Source organism: Manacus vitellinus, unplaced genomic scaffold (genome assembly GCF_001715985.3).
Source record: "Manacus vitellinus isolate BGI_N305 unplaced genomic scaffold, ASM171598v3 scaffold_40_pilon, whole genome shotgun sequence".
Lineage (NCBI taxonomy): Eukaryota > Metazoa > Chordata > Aves > Passeriformes > Pipridae > Manacus > Manacus vitellinus.
The window spans coordinates 33,405-55,611 of NW_021940541.1; the positions used below are offsets into that span (position 1 = coordinate 33,405).

At 41.6% G+C, this 22,207-nt stretch overlaps 2 protein-coding genes across 2 annotated transcripts in view; one reads left to right on the forward strand and one right to left on the reverse strand.

Moving 5' to 3' along the window:
• Window positions 1-2,726: 2,726 nt before the first annotated feature.
• On the reverse strand, window positions 2,727-13,069 carry TCTN3 (tectonic family member 3). Its single transcript, XM_029961983.1, has 13 exons — window positions 12,991-13,069; window positions 12,506-12,646; window positions 10,615-10,745; window positions 9,578-9,686; window positions 9,389-9,507; window positions 8,243-8,278; window positions 7,760-7,834; window positions 7,553-7,678; window positions 6,430-6,525; window positions 6,139-6,236; window positions 5,405-5,570; window positions 4,614-4,751; window positions 2,727-3,211 (listed from the first exon to the last, which is right to left on the reverse strand). The coding sequence occupies exons 1-13, from the start codon at window positions 13,067-13,069 to the stop codon at window positions 2,990-2,992; spliced, it is 1,536 nt and encodes a 511-aa protein (XP_029817843.1). The 3' UTR covers window positions 2,727-2,989.
• Window positions 13,070-14,524: 1,455 nt separating this feature from the next.
• Window positions 14,525-22,207, forward strand: part of CFAP46 (cilia and flagella associated protein 46) — a 63,478-nt gene continuing 55,795 nt past the window's right edge. The window contains exons 1-8 of the mRNA XM_029961984.1: window positions 14,525-14,579; window positions 15,122-15,243; window positions 16,086-16,217; window positions 18,475-18,539; window positions 19,026-19,190; window positions 20,500-20,623; window positions 20,753-20,847; window positions 21,674-21,781. Coding sequence (XP_029817844.1) covers window positions 14,525-14,579; window positions 15,122-15,243; window positions 16,086-16,217; window positions 18,475-18,539; window positions 19,026-19,190; window positions 20,500-20,623; window positions 20,753-20,847; window positions 21,674-21,781 — 866 coding nt within the window. The remainder of the gene's footprint in view (window positions 14,580-15,121; window positions 15,244-16,085; window positions 16,218-18,474; window positions 18,540-19,025; window positions 19,191-20,499; window positions 20,624-20,752; window positions 20,848-21,673; window positions 21,782-22,207) is intronic.

Sequence of the window (22,207 nt, forward strand, 5' to 3'; positions counted from 1 at the left end):
ACCACTGCTCACAGGGAGCAGAGTCGGAGCTGCCCCTTGAGAGGAAGCTGCAGACACCGGTGAGCTCTGCCCTCAGAGCTTTCCTCATATCAAGGCTATTTCATATATACAATCATCTCCATTGCTCTTCCTCCACCTCCCCAATTAGCCCAGAGTACAGCATATAAAATATGCTGTACAGAACTGCACAGAGTACTCAAATTTGGACAAAGCAAGGATTTATATAGTGGCATAATATATTTTTTTATTCTGCATTCATTCCTTAAGTGATAATTTCTACCATTCTATTTGCTTTTTGACTTTCACTACATCTTCAGCTGACTTTTCAGAGTATCATGCACAGTGATCCTCAGGTGTTTTTTTCCTTGGATGCTGCAGAAAAACATATTCCTACTAACACAACATGCAACAAGAGCAGCTGAAAAATTACTGAAGCTAAGCCTGAAAGATGCTCACTTTGCTATTGAACATGATTTTTATAACAATCCAGTAGAGAGTAGCTTAGAAGAGCAAGGGAATACAGCAAACACAGAAATCAGTAAAGCATTTTACACAACAAAAAATATTCACTGACACAAATATGGAAAAGGTAATGTAGTTTCTGAAGTCACTAAACATAAATACTTTACTAGAGAACAGGGAAGAAGAAAACTTTATTTTAACCCTTTGTAATTGCTTCTCTCAGTGTCCTCGAGCAAATCTGGGAAGACAAAGAAAGTAAACACTTTCAAGTATCTGTCAATTTTAGAGTAGAGAGTCAGCTCAGGCATAAGCATTTATGGAAATATTTGAGATATTATTCATTTAAGAAAATAAAACTCTTCCTGACTTCACAGTACAGAGTTGCCAAAGGCTTTTGGTAAACCTTGTAAGCTTTGCTCATTAAGTCTCCTTTATCTACAGTTTTATTACTTTTTTCAGAGGGCTGTCAGGTTACTTAAAAAACCTTCTAATCTGATCCTGTTCTGTCTACTGTGAAGAAACACTATGTGAAGAACACAGGCTTATCACCAAGTCAGGTCAAAACCTAGGTAGTGACTCTGAGGTGTCAGGCAAGCGTCAGGTGGATTTAAATGTTTTCTTCGGGCATGGAGAAATGTTGTAAGTACCCACAAGAGACCACCAGCAGGAAAACCTCCAGAACAGCAGCTCTGCTCTCACAGGGCCCCAGGGGGTGGAGGCCCGTGCAGCTCCAACCAGCCCGTCTGGTGCTCGCAGGGGACCGAACCGCGATTTCCCGGGACCGCCGTCAGACCGGACCGCGAGTCCGAGCGGCTCCGGGGAGCCTGCGGGGTCCGGGAGAGCGGGGGTGAAGGTGCCGCCCGGCAGCGCCAAGGCTGAGACCCTCCTCCTCTCCTGTCCTCTCATCCCTCGGCCGGGAAGGGCCCCGCGCGGGAGGGAACGGGCAGCACCGACGGACGGTGGGCACGGCCGAGGCTGCTCGGCCCGGCCCGGCTCTGCTCGGCTCTACTCACCGCCCGGTTCTCCCCGGCCCGGCTGGGTTTCACTCGGCCCGGCTCCCCTCAGCCTCAGCCGCCGCCGCCTCACGTCGCTTCCGGCCCCGCCCGCGGGCTCTGTAGCTGCCCCTCCTTTGAAACCCAAAATTGCATCTTCCAGGAATCGATGGTCAGGCTTGGAGAGGGACCTTAAAGATCATCTAGTAGAGATCGTCTTCACTCGGACAGAGTAAAACCAGACCTACTGCCCCAAAAATGGCACGCTGGACAGGTGGCTCCAGATACAGTGCAGGCAGCAGGGACATTCCACAGCGCTGTCCCAGCCCTTCGCAGGGAGTACAAACACTGTGCATCTGACACACGAGCCTGCCTGGTGTGTGCCACTGACATACCGTGCCTGATACTGGATTGCAAAGGAGGCTACTTAAGATGAGGCAGTGGGGAAAAAACCATGACAAACACTAAAATACACTGTCATAGGAAACTGCAGATTCTAAATGCACATCCATTGCTATGGCATGGCTAGAATTTGTACAGGCCTTAATTCAGGTTAGAACAGGTTATGGGCAAGGCTCCTTCCAGCTCCATTTCTTGCAAAGACAAAATGTCAGAGCAGCCAAACGTAATCTAGAAAATACAACATGTTGGAAGTTGAGGGATGGCAGAGAATTACAGTATAAGGTGATGCATTCTTACTTCATGTATTTGCAGTTCATAGATAAACAGTATCTCTGTAGTCACACTTAACTGATTTATCTCAATAATGCAGAAAATAGGGATGCCAGATCCTTTTCATTCAAGCTATATCCTGACACACTTGGCAATTTGACTTTTGGGAAGTTTCAGTTACTGTCACCTGCAAATTTTCTGGATTCCACAGATCAGAGGCATCAGAGGACACAGGACACACCACAGATGTGTTCCACTAAAAGCTCTGCAAAGGCACAGCTGAGAAGCCACATCTACCTAAAAATCCAAGCTTGTTGCTGTACTGGTACCAGCAGCCCCGTGTAACACTGGAACACAAAGTGTTCAGAGCAGCCTGCACAGCCTGCCCCAGAATCAGAATCCCTGGAAGCAGCAGACACTTGCACGGAATTCTTTCCCAGCTAATAAACCATGCAAACACTCACAAAGGTAAATACATGAAGTTACCCCAAAATCTGCATGTTTGGTTTTGTTTAATTTGTGTTATGTCCCTTGATACCCTGACTAATTACAAGTTTTTCAGTTTATTTTTGCACCCTTTTTTAAAGTTTGTAATGAGGGAGAGCAACAAAGTTGCTACACACAGTATATGTACAAAAGCAACAAATATATTTTATTAACAGTAGGCTCTGATCTTCTTGCCCCCTATTGATTCCACTGGAGTACTTGGCATTGTATGGGGCAGATTTTTCCATCATCTGAAGAATATAAGATAAAAAATAAATCCTTTGTTAAAAAATATACTTTCATCCAACAACTTCCTGGAACATATTCTGAATGTACCAATTCACTTACTGAACTTTAAGTACAGGCCTTATCTATTTTCAAAAGCAGAGAATACTAGACATTATTAGAATAAACAAAAAATAGCCAGCCAGATCAACTCTGTAACTGCTTTCTAAATTCAGTGCCACCCTGAATGGGAAAAAGATGTCAAATGGGAGTTTCCAGTGCCTTTGGGGCTGGCCCCGGGGTGGTTCTGGCCAGCCTGTCATGTCAGTGAAGGTAACGACAGTCGTCACAGGTACCGTGTGTGCCCTCAGGAACTGCAACAAGAGGGAAAGCACAGTTTAGCAGACAATGCAAAATATATATGCCCCCTCAATTTTCCAATGGACACCCACCACAGATGACTGGCAAGCAAGATGTCTTTATAATGGTAGGAGTTAAGTGTCCTAAGTTTTCAGTGGAGTAAACCCTCTTTCCCCGAATTGGTACTTTGCAGGTAAATTGAGGGCACAGGAAAGACCAGTAGCTACTGTGCATCATATGCTACAGATCTCCAAAGTGGCAGCAGTGACTCAAGCTTTGCTAGAGTAAGCCTTCTATTCAGAGGACAGACATATCAGCTAGCTAGTAATAAGAACAGAAGCAAAGCTAGCTTTATTTTTTATAAAATTATAAACTTTATGTAAGATAAGATCACCTGGCTCTTTGGACAAGTGTTTGCTGCCAGAAACAGACAGAACCACAAGATGAAATCCTTTCAATAAAATGTCAATAAAGTAAAGCAGGGACCCAATAAAACAATAAATTTATTTCAATAAATTTATTTCTCACTTTTTTTTTCCTTCTTTTTTTCTCTTCTTTTTCTTTTTTTTTTCAGCTGTGTTGGAAGGGACCTCTGAGATCATCAAGTCCAACCCTTGATCCACTACCACTGTGGTTACTAGACCATGGCACTAAGTGTCACATCCAGTCACATCTTAAAAACCTTCAGGGATGGAGAATCCACCACTTCCCTGGGCAGCCCATTCCAATGCCTGATTACCCTCTCTGGAAAGAATTTCTTCCTAATATCTAACCTAAACTTCCCCTGGCAGAGCTTAAAACCATGCCCTCTTGTCTTGCTGAGAAGGGAGCTCTTCAACTAGACCAGGTTGTTCAGAGCTCCATCCAACCTGGCCTTGAGTGCCTCCTTCTGGCTTACAGCCTTCCTCCTTAATTCTTCAAATCTGCTGCCATCAGCATTAGTCTCCTCCTCAGCTACCTGGTGATTTCAGAACCTCTAGAGGAACAGAAATGTCTTCTTACACAGATTATCAGCAAGCTGTGGGGTCCGTGAAACATAAATCAACTCAAATTCCGTATCAAGGCTTTAAGAGACAACCAGATAAACACGGAGTAACTGAATCTTTGTAAATACAACTTTATACTGAGCATAAGTTTAAAGTTTGAGTCCTTAAGTGGCAGAAGGTGCTTTGGAGTTGGAAAGAAGGTACCTTTTCCAGTTGTGCAACTGCGTGAGGACAGTACTAAGCAGATCTCAAAACAATTTTTTATCTATGGAGCTGTTAAATAACAACTCTTGCCATTGCAGCCAGACCACTGCTAAAGTTCAATGAATCTCAACTTAGTTTCAAGACCATTTGATTCCTTGGTTCTTAAGCAACCTGTAAATCCCATTTAATTACCTCTGTGTGTGAGGGAGGGGTTTTAATTACATACCTTCAGGGGTTGACACTGGTAAAAGTACCGTGCACCCAGTATTTGAGCTTGTGGGTTGGACAGGAGGCCCACTTTAGCCCACAGTATCTGTATCTCCAGGGTCACAGGAACCATGCAACAGGAAGTGCAATTCACAGCCTGAAAATAAAATATACTCCTATCAACTTAATATAGTATTTTAAAAGTGAAAAAGGACCATTATGGTCCAAGTCTAATATTTTGGATAGCATAGGTCACTTCAGCACTAACTCTCTAACTTCTAGTCAGGTCAACCACCCCTTTTGGAGCTATATCCATCTCACTTTCAAACAGAATTTGTCTCAGCTGTACTATTTGGATTTTGCATTCCATTAGGCCACCTGACAGATTAATAATTATTAATATACAAGCACTTTGGTTGCAAACTTTTAACCTTATTAGGTGATATATAAATATCCCTAGAAAATGGAAAATCAGAAATATCAAATTAATAGCAAGTAACCAGGTGCTATTAGTTCTAGAAGGCTGTCAGAAAACTATGTAATACAACACTGGATTCAGTATTAAACCCTTTTGGCCCACTTAGATAGCAGGAACAGGATTCAGGAAATATGAAATCTGTCAGGGTTTGTTGGGTTTTCTTTTGGTAACTACTCTAACAGTATGAACCACAACTGCTTACAGGTATTAAGACTCCTAAGAGTCAGAGGATCATCATACAAAGAAAGTCCAGATGCCCACGCTTCCCTGAGGCAATACAAAGATATGAAAGGAAAAAATATTCACAGCTGGTCTTCTTGCATTCATATTACCTGCACACTGCAGTTCTGAACCAGAATGGTCGTCCACTCTTCTGTCTGGGTTGAATGAGCACTGCCAGTTATAGCAAGGTCCTCTGCTCTGTTCATCCCCTGAAAAGCCTTGTAAAACTTCTGCTGGATGTAACTACAGTTACTCTCTTCCAGTAATGGGGATAGGCTAGAAATGAGAAAATAACAGCGTGACAAAGTGATTTCCAGGACAAAAATCCCACTATCAACATCCTGCCTTTGTAATGAGTATTTCTTCTGCTCCTGTGATGAGTCAAGAAGTATTGGTATTAAACAGATGCAATCGTCTCTGCAATGAGAAGGGAGAAAAATACGGCAGGGGAATGCATGATAAGGAAAACTGCCAGCTCTTCAGCCATCTTATCACACCAGTGGTTCTACACCCGCCCTGTCAAAAGAACAATCCAAATCATCAAAACAATCACTTTTAAAGATTCCTTTGTAATTCACTCCTCAAATATAAACTCTAGTCTTGTCCAAGACGTATTGTCAGACTACAGCCTCATGATGTCCCAGAAGGCCTTCACAATGTTCAGGTTATTCTAGTGGTCCCCCATCTCTCTGATATCCAAGTTCTCTTAGGAGGATATGAAAGATCTGTAGAGGCCCATTGGTGACCTCAGGGAAGGACCCTGGCTCCACAGCACTGCAGAGTGCTAAGTGAGTCCACACCTTCCAGCTGTGTCAGGAAGGACAACTGCAGAGTGTGTTGTTACCTGAGGTTGCAGCCTGTTCTCATGTTCCTTCCAAATTGTACCGTGTGTCTGAGGAACTGTGAGCAACCTCCATCACTTTCACTCCGTAAAATACTCATCTGACAGACTGCACGTCAAGAAGCCAAATAAAAGCATAAACAGACAGTATTGAACACTCATCTTGTATTTAACAAGCCACTCACCCCACACTCCTCCTTTTCCCTATCAGAGGACTACAAAAGTCCAGATGAGGGAGTACCAGAAGTCAAGAAACCCAGTGATAAATAAAAACTGGTAGCAGAAAAAGGATACATGCTGCATGGCACCACTGTTTGCAATCAGCAATGGTGCTCCAGTGATATAGCCAGGGTTTCCACTTCTGGGCAACATATGAGAGAGGGTCTTGGTCTACAAAGATGCAAAGGGAAGAAATAGAAGAAGGGGGAAATATTGGCATCAATGAGATCGATTAATCTCTGAAGATCAAATTCATATTCTCAAAAATATAAATGTAAGCCATTTTTTGAGTGACTGAATATTATGCACTATTAAAACTCCCATTATTTGTTTCCAAAGTCTCTTTCTTACTTGGAAAAGTTCACTTGCAGTCCAGGAGGTAAAAAACTAAGTGTCAGTACCTGAAATGTGGATACTACCAGGAAAGCTCTCAGGACAATGAATTCCTATTGCTCAGCATTTGTGTCTGAGGAAGTGAACAAATCAGTCTGGGCAATTCTACAGATGAACTGCAGAACAAACCCTACCTTGACCCTGATTCTTAGTGGCACATTCCACTTCTAAATTGTTTTATGGTGAGAGCCTCTGGGGCTAACTTCAACAAGGTTGCACTGCACACTTATCAACCCCTGAGGTCATCACTTACCCAACTTTACATTGCCTCTATGGGACAAGATTTATGTGAACTTAACACACATCAGTATTTCCAAGATTTCCACCCCCCCCAAAGTAACTCTCTTTCCTGCTGCACAGGCAAAGTTAAATAAGTACCTGGAATAAATTTAGCAACTTTGCTCACAAACACTGAACACCTCAGATAAAGCAATAGCTTCAACCCTTTCCTTCAAAAGACCATGCTGGTGACTCCACTTCCCTTCCACCCCAAAAAAAAACCCCCAAAACACCCAAACCAAAACAATAGCAAAAATAATCAGATAAAAACAATCAGCCCCTTGAAATTTGTGCAATGCAGGACTGCATGCTTGCACTGAGCCTGAATTTTTCTACTAGCATGGTTTACTTGAGACCAGAAATGCATCCCCTCCTGCCTTCAACTACCATCTGCATCCCAGGGTTCTGTTACTACTCTACCACAGTGACACTGCTCAAATCTTTTCAGATCTCATCTGTATCAAAATGGGTCACAAACAACAGACTACAAGCTTGGTAAAAGCCCAGGGAGGATGGGGGCACTGACCCAGAAGTGCAAAGTGAAGTGCTGCTGCAGAGAGGATCCGAGGTTCCCAGAGATGTTGCTCACTTTGAACTGGACAGAAACACTCTGAATCCCACTGGTGCCACTGTATTCTATCTCATAGATCACCTGAAAGTCCAATTCAGAGGAAAATCAGAGACAGAGAAAGGCAATAACTTTGTGTGCACAAAGGAAAGGAGATTCACGTACCTCAGAAACCACATTGGTACATGTGTTGTCTCTCATGTGGGGAGCTCCAGGTGGTGCAACTGCAGTGACATTTACCTGGAGACACGAAGCACACGAACAATTATTAATTGTTTAAAAGGAGTGTGCATTCTTTACTCTTTTCCACTGCTTTTCCATCCAAGCCAGATTTACCTTCTTGCTGTAGCTGTGATCTGTGGGCACACTACCCTGCTCCAGATGCCCAATTTTTTTCCAAGAAAACAAGCTCCTTCCCTGACTTTAGCCCTATCTGTGCCCATTCATTTAAAAGTACATCCTTCCTTATATCCCTGGTTTTTTCTATAATGTCACACTTTTGTCAAAAAAAAAAAACTTGTCTCAGGCACAGCACATTCCCATTCTCCCAAGTTCCCAACCTATGGATTCATTAACATGAATGCTTAAGATTTCAAGTATGTTTTATTTCAGAAGTAGAAATTATTTTCATTGGAGACAGAGACTGACCTTCATGGACTGCACAATGGTGCCACTAACTGGGACCTGGGAAAAATAAACAAACCATTATATAACACCAAAAAACCCCCAAGTAAATTTCTGTGTTTGCAAGTGCCTAAAGTCATGAAATCATCACTAAACAGAACCTACATATTATACTGACAAAATTACTTGGTTTATTCCAGATGTGTAAAACTTGTCATCATTTTGTGATCTATAAATCACAGACTTAATCCACAAAATTCATTTTAGAACATCAGAAGACAAATTTAATCTTGGTCTTGCTAATGTCCTGCGAAATGCAGATACTTGGAAGTATCATATCTCTGATCCATTCCTGGAACTCCTTCTTCTGCCATCAAGTAATTACTTCAGCTTCCAGTTAAGGAAAAACTGAATTTTGGCCACAATGACAAAGAAAGCCCTGAAAACATGAGTTAAATCTGATCAATAGAATACTCTCTACTACAGTTATGCTGATTTACATTTCCAATATAAGGGGGAACAGCGTCATCAGCCTTAGTAAGGTGTTCATATTTACAATGTTGTTTTCTCATGGAACACCAGAGAAACTCTAGAAGGCAAGAGGAGATATTTTCATATAAACATTCAGTAAGACCAGCACGATGAATGCAGAATAGTAAATCCATTACTTTGAAATTAAATCAAAATAAATAGTGGAGAAACTGATATGGAATTCAACCTATGACTGTAAACAGAGCTAATATTGGTAAGTGGCCTTCCATATGATTTTAGAGGTAACATATTGTGTAAAACAAATCCTCATTCTTTACTGAGTACATGCACTACTTGGTTGATCAAGCTGATGGAACAGAAAGGAATACTTTGAAAAAGTCTGTTTAAAATGCAAGAGAGTCTATATAAACCATTAAAACTATGAAGTATCAGTGAAGCACCTGTTAAACCCATTAATAATCTGCTAATAACTGAAATTTACTTGAAAGTAGTTTGAAGGATTATCACCAATCACAATAGTTTTAGCAGGTGTCCCAGCAAGAAGGCCTCAACAACTGGGAGATCAGGGATGGCACACTAGATGACCTTCAGTTTTCCAGTTAGCTGAAGTCGCAGAGGAAAGCAATGCAAAGTCAAGCAACCACGATTTTGCACAAAAGCAAGACATCTGACATGCACCTTCAGCACAGTGAAATCCCGGTAGTAAGAGGCAGCATCGAGGGCAGGGTCAGTCATGCAGCTCTTGCTCAAATTGGCAAAAATCCGAGTACAGCTTGTACTTTTACTGTCCAGGAAGCCTGAGTTAAGACATGACAACAGATCAAACAGAAGCAAATCACCCTAAGATATTCCTCCCCCTTTACTAACCAGCAGGATTTCCATCAACACAAAGTCCACTGGCTCCCATTTTTACTGGCTGTCTAAGCGTGCTCAGTACAGATGATGAATCAAAGTAGATTAGGATTGGATCACCAGCCTGAAAAGACAGTTTGGAGAATCACAATTACTGAGGAACACAAGGTGATGTCATCATCAGGGCAGAGAGACAAATCTATACCTCTTCTTTGTGTACACTCAGCTTTGTCTAAAAGGTTGTCCAACCTTTTAAATACAAAAAAACTCATCAGGAACTTTCTATACACTAATAAATGAAAAGAACTGAGAAACAAACACTTTAACAGTGTGCTCTGGTAGCCAGAGCACCTCTGTCTTGGGGTGCATCAGGCTCAGCATCATCAGCTGGTTGAGAGAGGGAATTGTCCTGCTCTGCTCTGGGGTGGCCTCACCTGGAGCCCTGAGGGCAGTTTTGGGCACCACATCATAAGATCTAAAGCTACTGGAGAGCATCCAAAGGAGGGCAATGAAGATGGTGAAGGGCCTGGAAGGGAAACCATATGAGCAGCAGCTGAGGGCACTTGGTCTGCTCAGCCTGGAGGACACTGAGGTCAGACCTCATCGGGGTCTGCAGCTTCCTCACAAAGAGCAGCAGGAGGGCAGTACCAATCTCTGCTCCCTGTGAGCAGTGACAAGACCCAAAGGAATGGCTGGAGCTTTGCCAGTGGAGGGTCAGGTTGGATCTCAGGAAAAGGTTCTTCCCCCAGAGGGTGGTGGGGCACTGAGCAGGTTCCCCAGGGCAGTGGTCACGGCCCCAAGACTGCCAGAGCTCAAGGAGCATTTGGACAACGCTCTCAGGGAAAGGGTGGGATTGTTCGGGTGCACTGGGCAGGACCAGGAGTTGGACTGGATGATCCTTGTGGCTCCCTTCCAACTCAGGATACGCTACAATTCTGTGATAATATGGATTACAGGTACAAAAGTAAGACTCTTTCAATCTGTTGTCATTAGATCTCATCAGACAGCTCTAGTAGAAGTGTATGTACAAACTGATTATGATTTCAACTCACGCGGTAAAAAGCAGAGAATGATGGTTGGACTTGTGATGGTGCTGTGAAAGAGTGTCTGCCATACTTCTCTAAGAACTTCATAAAATCAGATTCTTTGATATCCTGGGGCTGTTGGAAATAGTTCAGCTTTGCTAGAGTTTGAAAGGAGAAAAAAAAGAAATCTGCCAATATCAAATTACTAGAAAAGATAAAAGTAAATATTGTGCCAACATTTTTAAAAGGAACAGCTTCAGTAATTATAAGCTAGATGGTGCCTTATATTAATTAACCCAACTTAACACTTCCAACAGGCTAATATGGTCTAGGAATAGGATGACATCCTGAGTAGTTTGTACTGTTCATGATTAAGAGATGTTAATACACGAAGTGACTTTCCAGAAAGCATGAAAACTGCTTTACAACTATTCTAACATGTGCTGTCATTTCTGTGAGATACCCCAATTAGACATACATGACATTTTAATTACAAAGCACTACCAATTTATGAGATCATTAAAAGCGACATTAAATGGATTCAAAATAATTAAGGTTGGTAAAACTCAAAAGTAAGTATAAATAGACAATAGGCATCCTAAAAAACAGACTTTTGAATGGTCTTCCACAGTGATTCCCTCTTGACCCAGTGGTATTCAACAGTATGGTTACAATGCTGTAATGTATTAAATTATTGTTGCTAAAACACTGTTATAAAGTGGCAAATTATTAAAGATGTGCTATGCAGACTCATCAATATGTTTGTTTGAACAACAAACTTTTCAATACATCCAAATAAAACATCTTACAAGGTTCGAGGACCACAGATCCTACCGACAACAGGACAAGTGTCAGTATTCTCAATTACAGTAGTACCAAAAAGAATTTAAGTAATCTAGTAGGTTTGGAGAAAAAAACCATACATTAAAAAAACCACCAAACAAGCTTTCAGTGTAATTCTGCTGTTTAAGGGCAGAGCAGATGCTCAGAGGAACAGTGGAGCAAGCAGAAACATAAGCTTTTGAATACAGCGTTAATCAAGCAGTCAAGTAAACCTTTGAAGGAGACAAAAGTCAAAGCAATATTAAGCTCCTCCAAGGTTCACAAAAGTAGGTGCACAGAGTACCTTGCTTAATAATCACTTGAGGGTATAATCATTAAACTGAAAAAGAAAACACTTGTAGTTGTGCTCTGAATGTACCCAAAACATTCAGGCAGCATCTGTAAAGAGCTGAGAAGCAGGACTAGATAGTATGAAACTAACCCTGTTCTGACTAATTGTTGTACCTGTTAACCTCCTGAGCCCCACCCAACCTAAAATGCTCATGGATTTAGGTCAGAAGTAGCTGGGACTGTGGGTCAAAACTCCCAGAAAATGACTCAAAAGAGAAAACGGTGTGTTCAAATGTGAGACCCTACTGAACAGCAATAGATGCCAGAGAGTTGGACATCAAATCAGTCAAATGAAATACAATGTGGAAAAGAGGAAAACAGTGTTAATGGCATATCCTAAGAGAGTATATGATTACCAGTAAAAAATCATTGCCAGATGAGAAGATGAAAATAAGCACGTATAATAATGAATACAAAATACAGAAAATCACTCTCTGAAAAGGATAACAGTGGGATATTTCAAACATCCTTACTTGCTGCTCTAAGTGTAGCAAACTGAGTAAAGTATCTCAGATACACAAGCAATTGATAAAGGCTGATTTGTGCTTAGCCAGAAACCCTGCCCTTACATGGAGTGCAATCATCTTTGTGCTTGTCTTTGGTGATCAGACCCCGATTCGTTATGCTCCCTCTGGAACAGCCAAAATAATCAGTAACAATTATAACATATCAGTTTAAAAAAAAAAAAGATTCCCTAAGCAGAGGCAATCTGTGAACGAATGATGTATGAAGGAAGGTTACTTACAGTCATTCAGCTGCACACAGAACAGATCGTGTCCACCAGGGACAGCAATGATGTCTGTAGGATAAGGGGTGTTACTTCTGAAAATGAGTGACTTTTCCACACACACTTGACTTACAGACCTGCAAAGACAAGCCCCCCACACTCAGTAAACTGTTAAATAGGCTATTCTTGCAAGATTTCCTATTTTATATTAATGCCAGCAACAGAACACAGTATTACAGTATTAGATGTGCTGTTGTACAATCTGCACTGATAATCAATTACAGAAAGCCTCTCTTGTCATTGCAGTAACTTTGTGGAGCCTCTCTATTACTATATTCAAAAATCACTCTGAAAGTCCCTGGACGAAAAAGTGGTAAAAAATTTCAGTGTCCATGTATGACAGCTGCTCTCGGTTCTCATCCCAAGTGCAATCTGCGAAGACAGATTTTACTCTGCAATAGCCGAAAGCATTCTCCTCACTGACGGAATCTCGCCGTCTGTACTCGCTGGACTGTCTCCCCATCGTACAATGCTCCTTTTACTACGACCGGACCTCCCCGTTCCCACCGCCAGCGGCCTCATCGCGGGGTAACCGAGCCGCGCTCCTCCTGGGCCGTCGCGGTGCCGGCCCCGGGTGTCCTCTCGCAGCCCCCGGCCCAGCGCTGCGCGGTGCCGGTGCCCCGCGGCCGCGGCTCTCAGCGCAGCGAAGCCCGGGCAGCTGAGCCGCAGCTCCCGCCGGGGCCCGGGCCCGGTGTCCCGGGAGGCGCCTCAGCGGCGGGTGCCCGTCCCCTGCCCACCTGCTGCGGCCCGGAGCGGCGGGCCGTGCCCGCGGGGGCGCGGACGGGCAGCAGGGCCAGCGGGGCCAGCAGGGCCAGCAGCGCCCCGGCCCGCGCATCGCCGCGCCACGGCCGCGATGAGACACCGCGCATGCGCGGCCGGACCGGGCCGGGCCCCACTGCGGGAGGAGCCCCCGCAGCCACTCGGCTTGTCCCAGACGCGGGGCTTTAGGGCAGTAAAAATGAAATACAGGCTGTCACACAGCTCGTTTGAGCGCAACCACGTCAGTCAGCCCACCCTGAAGCATGGATTCATGGCATTACGTTAGTATGCAGCTTGGGAGTGGAGGGAATGTGTGTCTATCTCCACAGTCATACATAAACTCCAGGGTACGTAATGAGATGGGACAGCACCCTCAGTACAGACTGCGAAGTTGGCCCTAAGCTCCCTTACCGCAGAGCCGAAGGAAAGCAGCAACAGACGAGAAAATGCTACGGAAAATCATTTTTGTACTCTCTTACATGTTAAAAAAACACACTACAGAAAAGCCCTCTGGGAAGGACAAATTTGTAACACATGAAATGTTTGAATCTGCAAGCCATGCACGAAAGAATCAGAAAGTAATTATAATTAAAAAGGACATGAAGCAAACCAATGGTTCCTTTGACACCTCGTTACTATTCTGGTACGTATTGCCGATGAGCTTCACTCTTAGCGCCGCGAGCGCCCAGCGCCCCCAGCCGCTACCGGTGTCAACCCACGAGCCCGACCCGCGCGCCCCTCCGCGCGGGGTCCGCGACCGCCACCGGGTGTGCGGGCCGCGAAGGCTTCAGCTTCCCCGCCTGGCGGCCGGGAGCCTGCGGGCTGGCGACGGCCAGGGCGGGAGGTGCGCGCCCCTGCTGCGAGAGCGCTGCCGGATACTCGTTGGGTGGGTGCAGGGTGTTTTGTGGGAGCGCTGCCGGGACACTCGTTGTGTTGTTGGAGCGCTTGCCGGGACACTCGTGTGTGGACGCTGCGGGGATACTACTGTCTGTTTCGTGTGTGGAGCACTTGCTCGGGTGGATCACTCGTGTGTGTGGGGAGCCGGGAGTGGAGATGGCGGCCACAGGGCGAGGTAGCATTGGACAGAGGACGAGTCCGCGTCCCGGCCAGGCTCACAGGCACAGCTCACAGGCAGTCCCCTCGGCTGCCCGGGCCAGCGCTCGGAAGGGCTCCTCGGAGAGTCCCCGCTCCCGCGGGGTGCAGCCTGGGCCGGTTGCGATGGCGGAGCCGGCCGTCAGGGGGCGGCTCCGCGCCGCGGAGCGCGGCCCAGCCGGTGGAGGCGGGCGGCGGCGGCTGCACCTTGTGCCCGTCTTTAAATAAAGGAAACGTCGCGCTTTAAACGCGAAAACGGCTCGGTCCTAACTTGTTTTGTGGTTAAACTGTGTGTGTGGAGAAAGCGTTCTTTCTCCGAATGCTTTAAGCATGCTGCTTGGCTATGCAAAGAAGTGCGTGCTGTAGTGTTTTTTCTGGGAGATCTCGTATTCGTCCAGTCAAGTTCACTCCATAAACAGCTTTAAGGATTTTTGTGCCAGCAGAAATCAAACTGCTGAGTTTATGGAATTGTGAACTAGGGATTCCAAGTAATTCACTTTCTAGTGCGCTAATGTTAGTGATTCTAAATAGCAAAAGACTTATTAGTGCTTCATCTTAGGATCATGTCTGACTTTGAACAACATGTGTTTGATATTATTTTTCTTAAATATTCTTAATTTATTTCTGTGAAGGAAAGACAGGATATCACATAGCTCATTTGAATGCAATCAAGTCAGTCAATCCACCTTGAAGAATAAATTCTTTATTCCTTACATATTGCAGATGTTCAGGCTTTGAAGGATGCTTATGACTTGATCAAATCAGCCAGTGAAGGAAAATCTGCACTTGACTCAGATAACTTCAGCACCGACTTGTATGTTCTATGTGCTGAACAAGCACTTCAGGTTTGTAATTTAGACAATGTATCTGTATTGAATAAAAATATGTATATGACATACTGTATTTACAGTTGTTAAAGCTACTGCCTCAAAAACAATCCCAGAAATGCCTGAGGGAAGTATTATGCTCTTCTGGCTTTGGAGAGCAATTGTTTAAACATGCATTTTCCCTTAAAACACAGCCTCTGAATTATCACTTTTTTATAGTCAGTCATCAAACTGTGGTTTGTGAAGTTTTCAATTAGGCCAAAATATGGCAGGTATACCATAGCATATATAAAATAGTTTGCCATGCCTGTTTTTTCTTGTTATGAAAAACTTGAAGTTAGCAGTTTGGTTATGACTGAAGGAAATGTGTCTGTGAACAGACCCTACCAGCTGAAAGAAAGAAGATTCTACACCATTCTAATTATGAATCTTTTTTTTTTCCCCCAGACTGCAATCCAATCAAATTCTGTGGTCTGAAAATTGACATCCATACAAAATCCTGTCAGCTGATATCCATACTTAAAAAAAAATTCTGTTAAGAATTTTGTCTATTAATAATTGTGTTAAAAAAGAGACATTTTTTGAATACTGTAAGCAGTTATGTGACTGAGTGAGGAGTTTTGTTAAATAAGGAAACTATCTTTTCATAAAAAATGACAAAAATATGCCTTCAAATTTTAGTAAATTTTAATGGGCTTGTACCACATCCTGTACAAGTCTGCATCTTTGTGTAATATTGCTTGCATACTGGTATGTAGCTGGATGTTACCCCTTGATTAGGCATGCATTTTTAAAAGCTAACAGTTCTTAATTGTTTGTTGCATTTTTTAAATATTAAAATGCTTTTTTTTGGGTCTTAGATGGGATATCCAGAAATGAGCAGTGACTGTCTACAGATGTATTTTAAAGCAAGATTTCCTGTGAACCAGTTTCTTGGCAGAGCCTATTTGTGCCAAGGCCAGTTGCATGCTCTACACTCTACAGATAATTTGGTGAGAAATTGTAAAGGTCGCTTTATATTGAGCCAGTTTTTAGAAGTATTTATTCCTAGGTTTTAATGTATTGCTTTCAGCTGTTTTAAATACACAAGGATAATCAGAACTGTGGGAAAAATAAAAGGAAAACATATTGAGTAATTTGTGAGTAAACAAAACCAGCCAAATTAGACTAATATTTCAAATACTTTGGGGAGGGCAATAAAAAGTAATGCTTGCAAAAGTTTTCAAGCAGTTGATTGTTTTGAAGTCAACCTTTTCATTTTTTACTTAAATGTGATACTTTCAGACTGAATTTAGCTGTAACTCTTAAAGTGATTACCAGTTTTATTCAGGAAGCATTTCACAGGCTTGTGGGAACTGGAGGGCTAAAGGAGAGAGGTTGCAGAGTTACTTTCTGTGGCAGTGTGCTTCTAGAACTCATCAGTAGTGTTTCCATGTAGTACTTTGGATGTGGCTTTTTGTAGTAAGAGGTGATAGCAACTCAGCAGGATACTTCTGCATCTGTGTGTTGCTTTTAGGTGATACCATGTCCATAAGTGTTTACCTCCTGCTGATTTTAAAATGGAGTGGGATCTCTTTTATGTCTTCAGTATTTCACTTGTCCTTGTACTGTGCTCAGTTAGCTTTGATAATCTGTTAATGGTATCTGACCACTGCAAATGGCCTTAACAGATGTTTAGAATCATGGAATGTCTTGAGTGAGACAAGGACGATCCAGTCCAACTCCTGGCCCTGCACCGGACACCCCAACAATCCCACCCTGACCCTGAGAGCATTGTCCAAATGCACCTTGAGCTCTGGCAGTCTTAGGGCCATGACCATGGCACTGGGGAACCTGTTCAGTGCCCAACCACCTTCTGGGGGAAGAACCTTTTCCTGAAATCCACCCTAACCCTCCCCTGGCACAGCTCCAGCAGTTCCCTGGGTCCTGTCACTGCTCACAGGGAGCAGAGATTGGTGCTGCCCTTCTGCTGCTCTTTGTGAGGAAGCTGCAGACCCGGATGGGGTCTAACCTCAATCTCCTCCAGGCTGAGCAGACCAAGTGTCCTCAGCTGCTCCTTATATGGCTTCTCCTCCGGGCCCTTCACCATCTTTGTAGCTCGAAGTTAGTGTTGTATTCACAAGTTTCCCTTACAGATGTTGCAGTAGTTTCTTTGAATAAACTTGAATTAACTTTTGAGCTAGAATCTTTTCCCTGTCATCTATACTTTGTTTCTTCTCAGAGCACATGGGCAGAACAACTGTTCAACCATCCTTTTGAAACTTCGTGCACATTTGAAAAGTGATACACTTTGCATCAGTTGTAAAGTTTTTTCACTGCTGTGTTCTAGATAATTTATGAAAATAGGAGTGGTGCAACATCTCCTACTGTATGACTAGTAATCATGATTCACTTAGTGAAGATAAATTTGTCCTTATTTTGGTTTCCAACCCAAGCAATCCTTCTTAGTTGATTAAGATGCTTATGGTCTTAATTATAAGATGTTCTTAAATTTAAGATGTTTTTGCTCTTAGGGGCCAAGTGCAGTTTCTCTACTTTGGTATATATTTCATCTCAGGCTCTTTTTTCTGGTTTTCTCTTTATCTGTGTAGTTTCCATTTATTGGCCAGTACCCCTCTTATACCATCCCAGAGCCCAGAAAGTCAGTTCCAGCTCTCTTTGAGAGTTTAGTTACTCTCAAACTCTCAACTCCTCTGCTGTCATCCCCTTCCTGCTCACCCAGTTCCACCTCCACTTTGCCATTTCCACTGAATCTTTCTCCTAGACTTTCAAAAATCCCTGTTGACTATCTCATCCATCTTCTTTACACCCTCCCTTCAGAATTTGTGCATACTGATAAGATCTCTCCTGAGCTGCCTTCTTCAGGCTCAGCAATCCCAGCTCTCTCAGTCTTTCCCCATAGGAGAGCACCCCGCATGTCTCTGGGCTTTCTTTGCTGAAAGCTTAAAAAATATGCAGCTTTGCAGTTCTGGAAAATTTCAGTCCTGATAATTAGTGTTTGACAGAAATGAAATAAACTGAAAAAACAGTTTTAAAATTTGAAATCAGGAAAACATAGTAACAGAAAACGCAACCAGTTTCTAGTTATTCTGTTTCTATGGCAGCAAGCTCCTATGACAGTATGTTTTAGCTGAGATTAGTCTGAAAATAAAATTTATGAGATGTGAACATATTAAAATAGGAAAATAATGTTCTGATTTATAAAAACCATATTCAAATTGCATTAGCTTTCATTTTGCTCTGTTCTAGGAGGAGTTTGAAAAGTTTGTGCTGTTTTTTATGAAGGCAATAGATTTTGCCAGCCACGATAGAAGGTAGGCCCTACTGATGGGTTAACTCTAAATCCCAGGAAATGTTACTGATTTAGATTTTCAGTTGTTTGTCTCAGGTTTTCAGTAGGTAACCTCGAGTTGTGTTGTTTGGGTTTTCTCTCTAGATTTTTCCTTCCATTTTGTAACTTCAGTAACTGCTGTAACAACACAAGAATACTGAACTCTTAAAAGGACAGGATGAATAATGCTGTGTAAGGCTGGTAGACATCTCAGCATTTCTTATGCTTTTGCACTTACTCTCTGTAGAGTGAGAGCACCATGTTAGCAGATTGTTAAGTAGTATTATTGAGTAGAGCAGAGTTGCAAGAGTTACCATATTCTTGTGCTGTACTTGTCTTCTCAGTTATTGATCAGGATTGGCTCTAATGAAAAGTTCCGATTTTTACTTCTAAGAAGTGTCTTAAAAAGCTGTAATTTTATGTTTATTCAAGTCCACCAAATACTAAATTTTTTATTCTTATTTTTCAGATATTATTTTTTGATATATAATGCCTCAGTTCTTTATTGGCAACTTGTGAGGCCATTTCTTAAGCCTGGATTCCGCAGTTGCCTTATTCCCAGCCTTTCTCAGATTGTTACAGCATTAAACCAAACTGAAGAGCAAGACAGTGAATGGAGAGCAGAACTGATGATGTAAGTTTAATTATATTTTCTCATATGGGCATTCTGTAGTCCTCTTAGACATGTGGCTGCCACCTGAGGTGGTCTTTACTAAGATGTATTTTTTTGGTAATGTTGTAGATACATTTATTGTGGAAAGCTTAATTCATAACTTTTTAAACAAACATGAATGTACTCAACATAAAAAATGCTTCATTTTATTATTTATTTTGAGTTTAAAATTTTAGTGGCAGAGACAGCTTTGCCCTGGGTCTGATTTGAAGTAGCACAGTCATTTGGGATGTAGTATTTGAGTCATTCATAGTAACTGGAAATAAATGGTGTATCACTATCAATGTATTACCATTCTCACATTTCTTGAGCAAAGCTGGAACATAAACTTTGAGATAACTCTCCTGAGACAGAGAGTTTTATGTGCATAATGAGGAGTGTCCATGTAATTTTTCAAGGTCCCACAAGCTTTTCTCAGAGATGTTTTGGTCTACTATTCTACAGACCATTTCCAGTTCCTCTTACACTTCTACCATAGTTTTTCCCTTTTCCCTTTCTCTTTTTGATCTTTTCTAGTTTTTTAGTCTGTGACTTATGGTTTATTGCTGTGCAGCATTTTCTTTATAAGCTGAAACTGGAGGGAAATAAAAAACTGAGTAACAAAAACATTCCGAGGGGTATGCTAAGGACCATGTAGAATACCATGCATGCAGTTTTTTGATACTAAACATACTCTTGCTGAGGTGTTGATAAGAACAAGCAAGTGCACACAATGTGTTTGTGTTATAAAACTAATGGTTGCATTTATTTTTCTTACATTTGTATTTATTTTTTAAATATTTTTATTATGATTATCATTTTTGTTGTTAATGTATTTCATGGAATCAAAGGCTCTTTCTCAGTTAAATCAGATAAAGTATTGAAAATCCAGTTCCAGTTTCCAATATGAATAATTTTTTTTGCTAGATGGCTTTGACATACTGGCCTTTCCCATAGTTAAGGGAGAATCTTAGAGAAATTCTCCTACAATTTTAAATAGTTACTCCTTTTAATTTCAGATATCTCGTGGAGAAAAGTTTTCACAAAAAAACCCTTCTTTTCCAAGATTCTTTTTATGATCTGCACTAAATATGTGTTAACAGCTCTATATCTCTGGGAGAAGCAAAAATGTAGAAGTTAGAGAATCTCTTCTATGCTGAGTCAGTGCTAATGGCTTGTACTGCATTTAGGAGTGGTACCTTGAATAGAAAGCGTGTTGAAAAAATAGAAATAATAATTATTTCAGAAAATGTTAAGAAATATTTAATACAACCATTTATTTGATCTACAGAAATTTACTCGAGTGCTTCCTCGATGCTTCAAAACTGGAAGAAGCAAAAGAGTTTTCATCTACTGCAGCAGTCTTTATTAAGGAAAATGTTCCAGAGAAATACTCTCAGATATTTTCTCTAATGGTAATGCTGAAAAATATTTTAAACTCCCAGTAAGCCCCGTTGAGTTGTTTCTCACTTATTAGTCACTTAGTCAATGATTATTCCACTATTGTTGCTTGTTTAGTCAATAATCAAATTGTTATTTTATAGGTGTATCACAAACTGATGGATATTTCTGAGGTAGAGAAGGACATACAAGATTCCACCCATTTTTTAGTTATTTATAAAATGCAGATGTTAAAATTGTAAGTATGAAATTGTATCCTTCCAGTTGTTCTTTGATGCTGCATATTATAGAGGCAGGTTCAGGTTCTGGTATCCCACGTGCCAGTAGAAAAATCTACTGCAAAGATTAGTTTCTTAAAAGGAAAATTACCATGACAGTTTAGGTAGTAACTGTCAGGCCTGTCTGGAGAACAGCCTCAGCTAAAAAGTGGACTAGTTCTTTGGGGATGTAGGGAGTAGTGTGTTGGACAGATTATCTCAGGAGAAAGAATTCCATTAATATCCAACAGACTTGTCATTCCATACACAAGTCATGTGCAAGAAAGTAAAGATGAAGTGGAGAAATCACACCTGAAATATAATGCATAAATCACAGGACAGGAAGCATAATGCTTTTTGAAGTCTTTACATTTTAAAGGGATAAAACAGTTTTGAAAATTAGACTTCATAACAAAATCTCATGTAATTTTTTTTCACTGTCTCAACATTTCCCCATTTTAGAAGCATTAATTCTTTTCTAACTAACAGTGCATTAATTTATTCTGACATTATAAGAAAGGAGTTTTGCACACCAGTTTTTTTTTTGTTCTGGAATAAAATTTACAATCTGAAAGATTAATTCTTATGCTTGAATGTTCTTAGTGCTTTGTATCTGGCTGTCTCTGAGTTACTTACTTGCCATACTGAAGTAGGTTTTGCTAACTTTTTTTTTTTATATTTCAAAACCCAAGTATCCTACTGATCCCTTGGACTAAGCTATCCATTCTGAAGTTAGAGTTATTTCAAAATTTGAATACAATAATATTTCTCATGAAAAATTTTGACCCAATTCCTAATATGTTGCAGGCAGTGGGACACAAATAAATTTCCAAGTGATGCCATCGCAGAGCTGAATTCTTTATATGCACTTTTGAAACAATATGAGGTACCTCCAGCATCTGTTCTCAGTGTGAAGTGAGTTTTACTTGTCATAGTCCCATGGAAGTTGGTTACAACAGTTTGTGTTGCTTTAACATGTAGGTCGTTTTAAAAATAGACAAAACCCTATTAGACTTTACTAAAGAACCCAGGATTAAATACCTTCTTCCATACAGCTTTGTGTAATATGATTAAATCTTTCCGTAACCATTTCGTGTTAATAAAATGAGATTTTTCAAAGGTCTTAAAATTGACCTTAAAACTGACAAGTGCTTTTCAGACTGTAGTTAATTTTTAGCTTTTCTTGAGGCCCTTCCCAGTTCTTCAGCATGTTTGACACAGAGACCTCTATTCTATGACATCACAGATGTTGCATATGGAAGTAATACTGTATTTTTACTTGTAATGGTAAATCATCTTTGACAAACATTTCAGGTATCTTATTATTTCTCCTATCCCAGA

Excerpts from the sequence above, each read along its gene's own strand:
- TCTN3 (XM_029961983.1), bottom strand. The coding sequence starts at position 13,069 with ATGAGGCCGCTGGCGGTGGGAACGGGGAGGTCCGGTCGTAGTAAAAGG. Across the intron at positions 10,746-12,505 it reads CTGTGTGCAGCTGAATGACT|CAAAGCTGAACTATTTCCAA; the intron begins GTAAGTAACCTT and ends TTCAAACTCTAG. Across the intron at positions 9,508-9,577 it reads TGTTGATGGAAATCCTGCTG|GCTTCCTGGACAGTAAAAGT; the intron begins GTTAGTAAAGGG and ends GTCTTAACTCAG.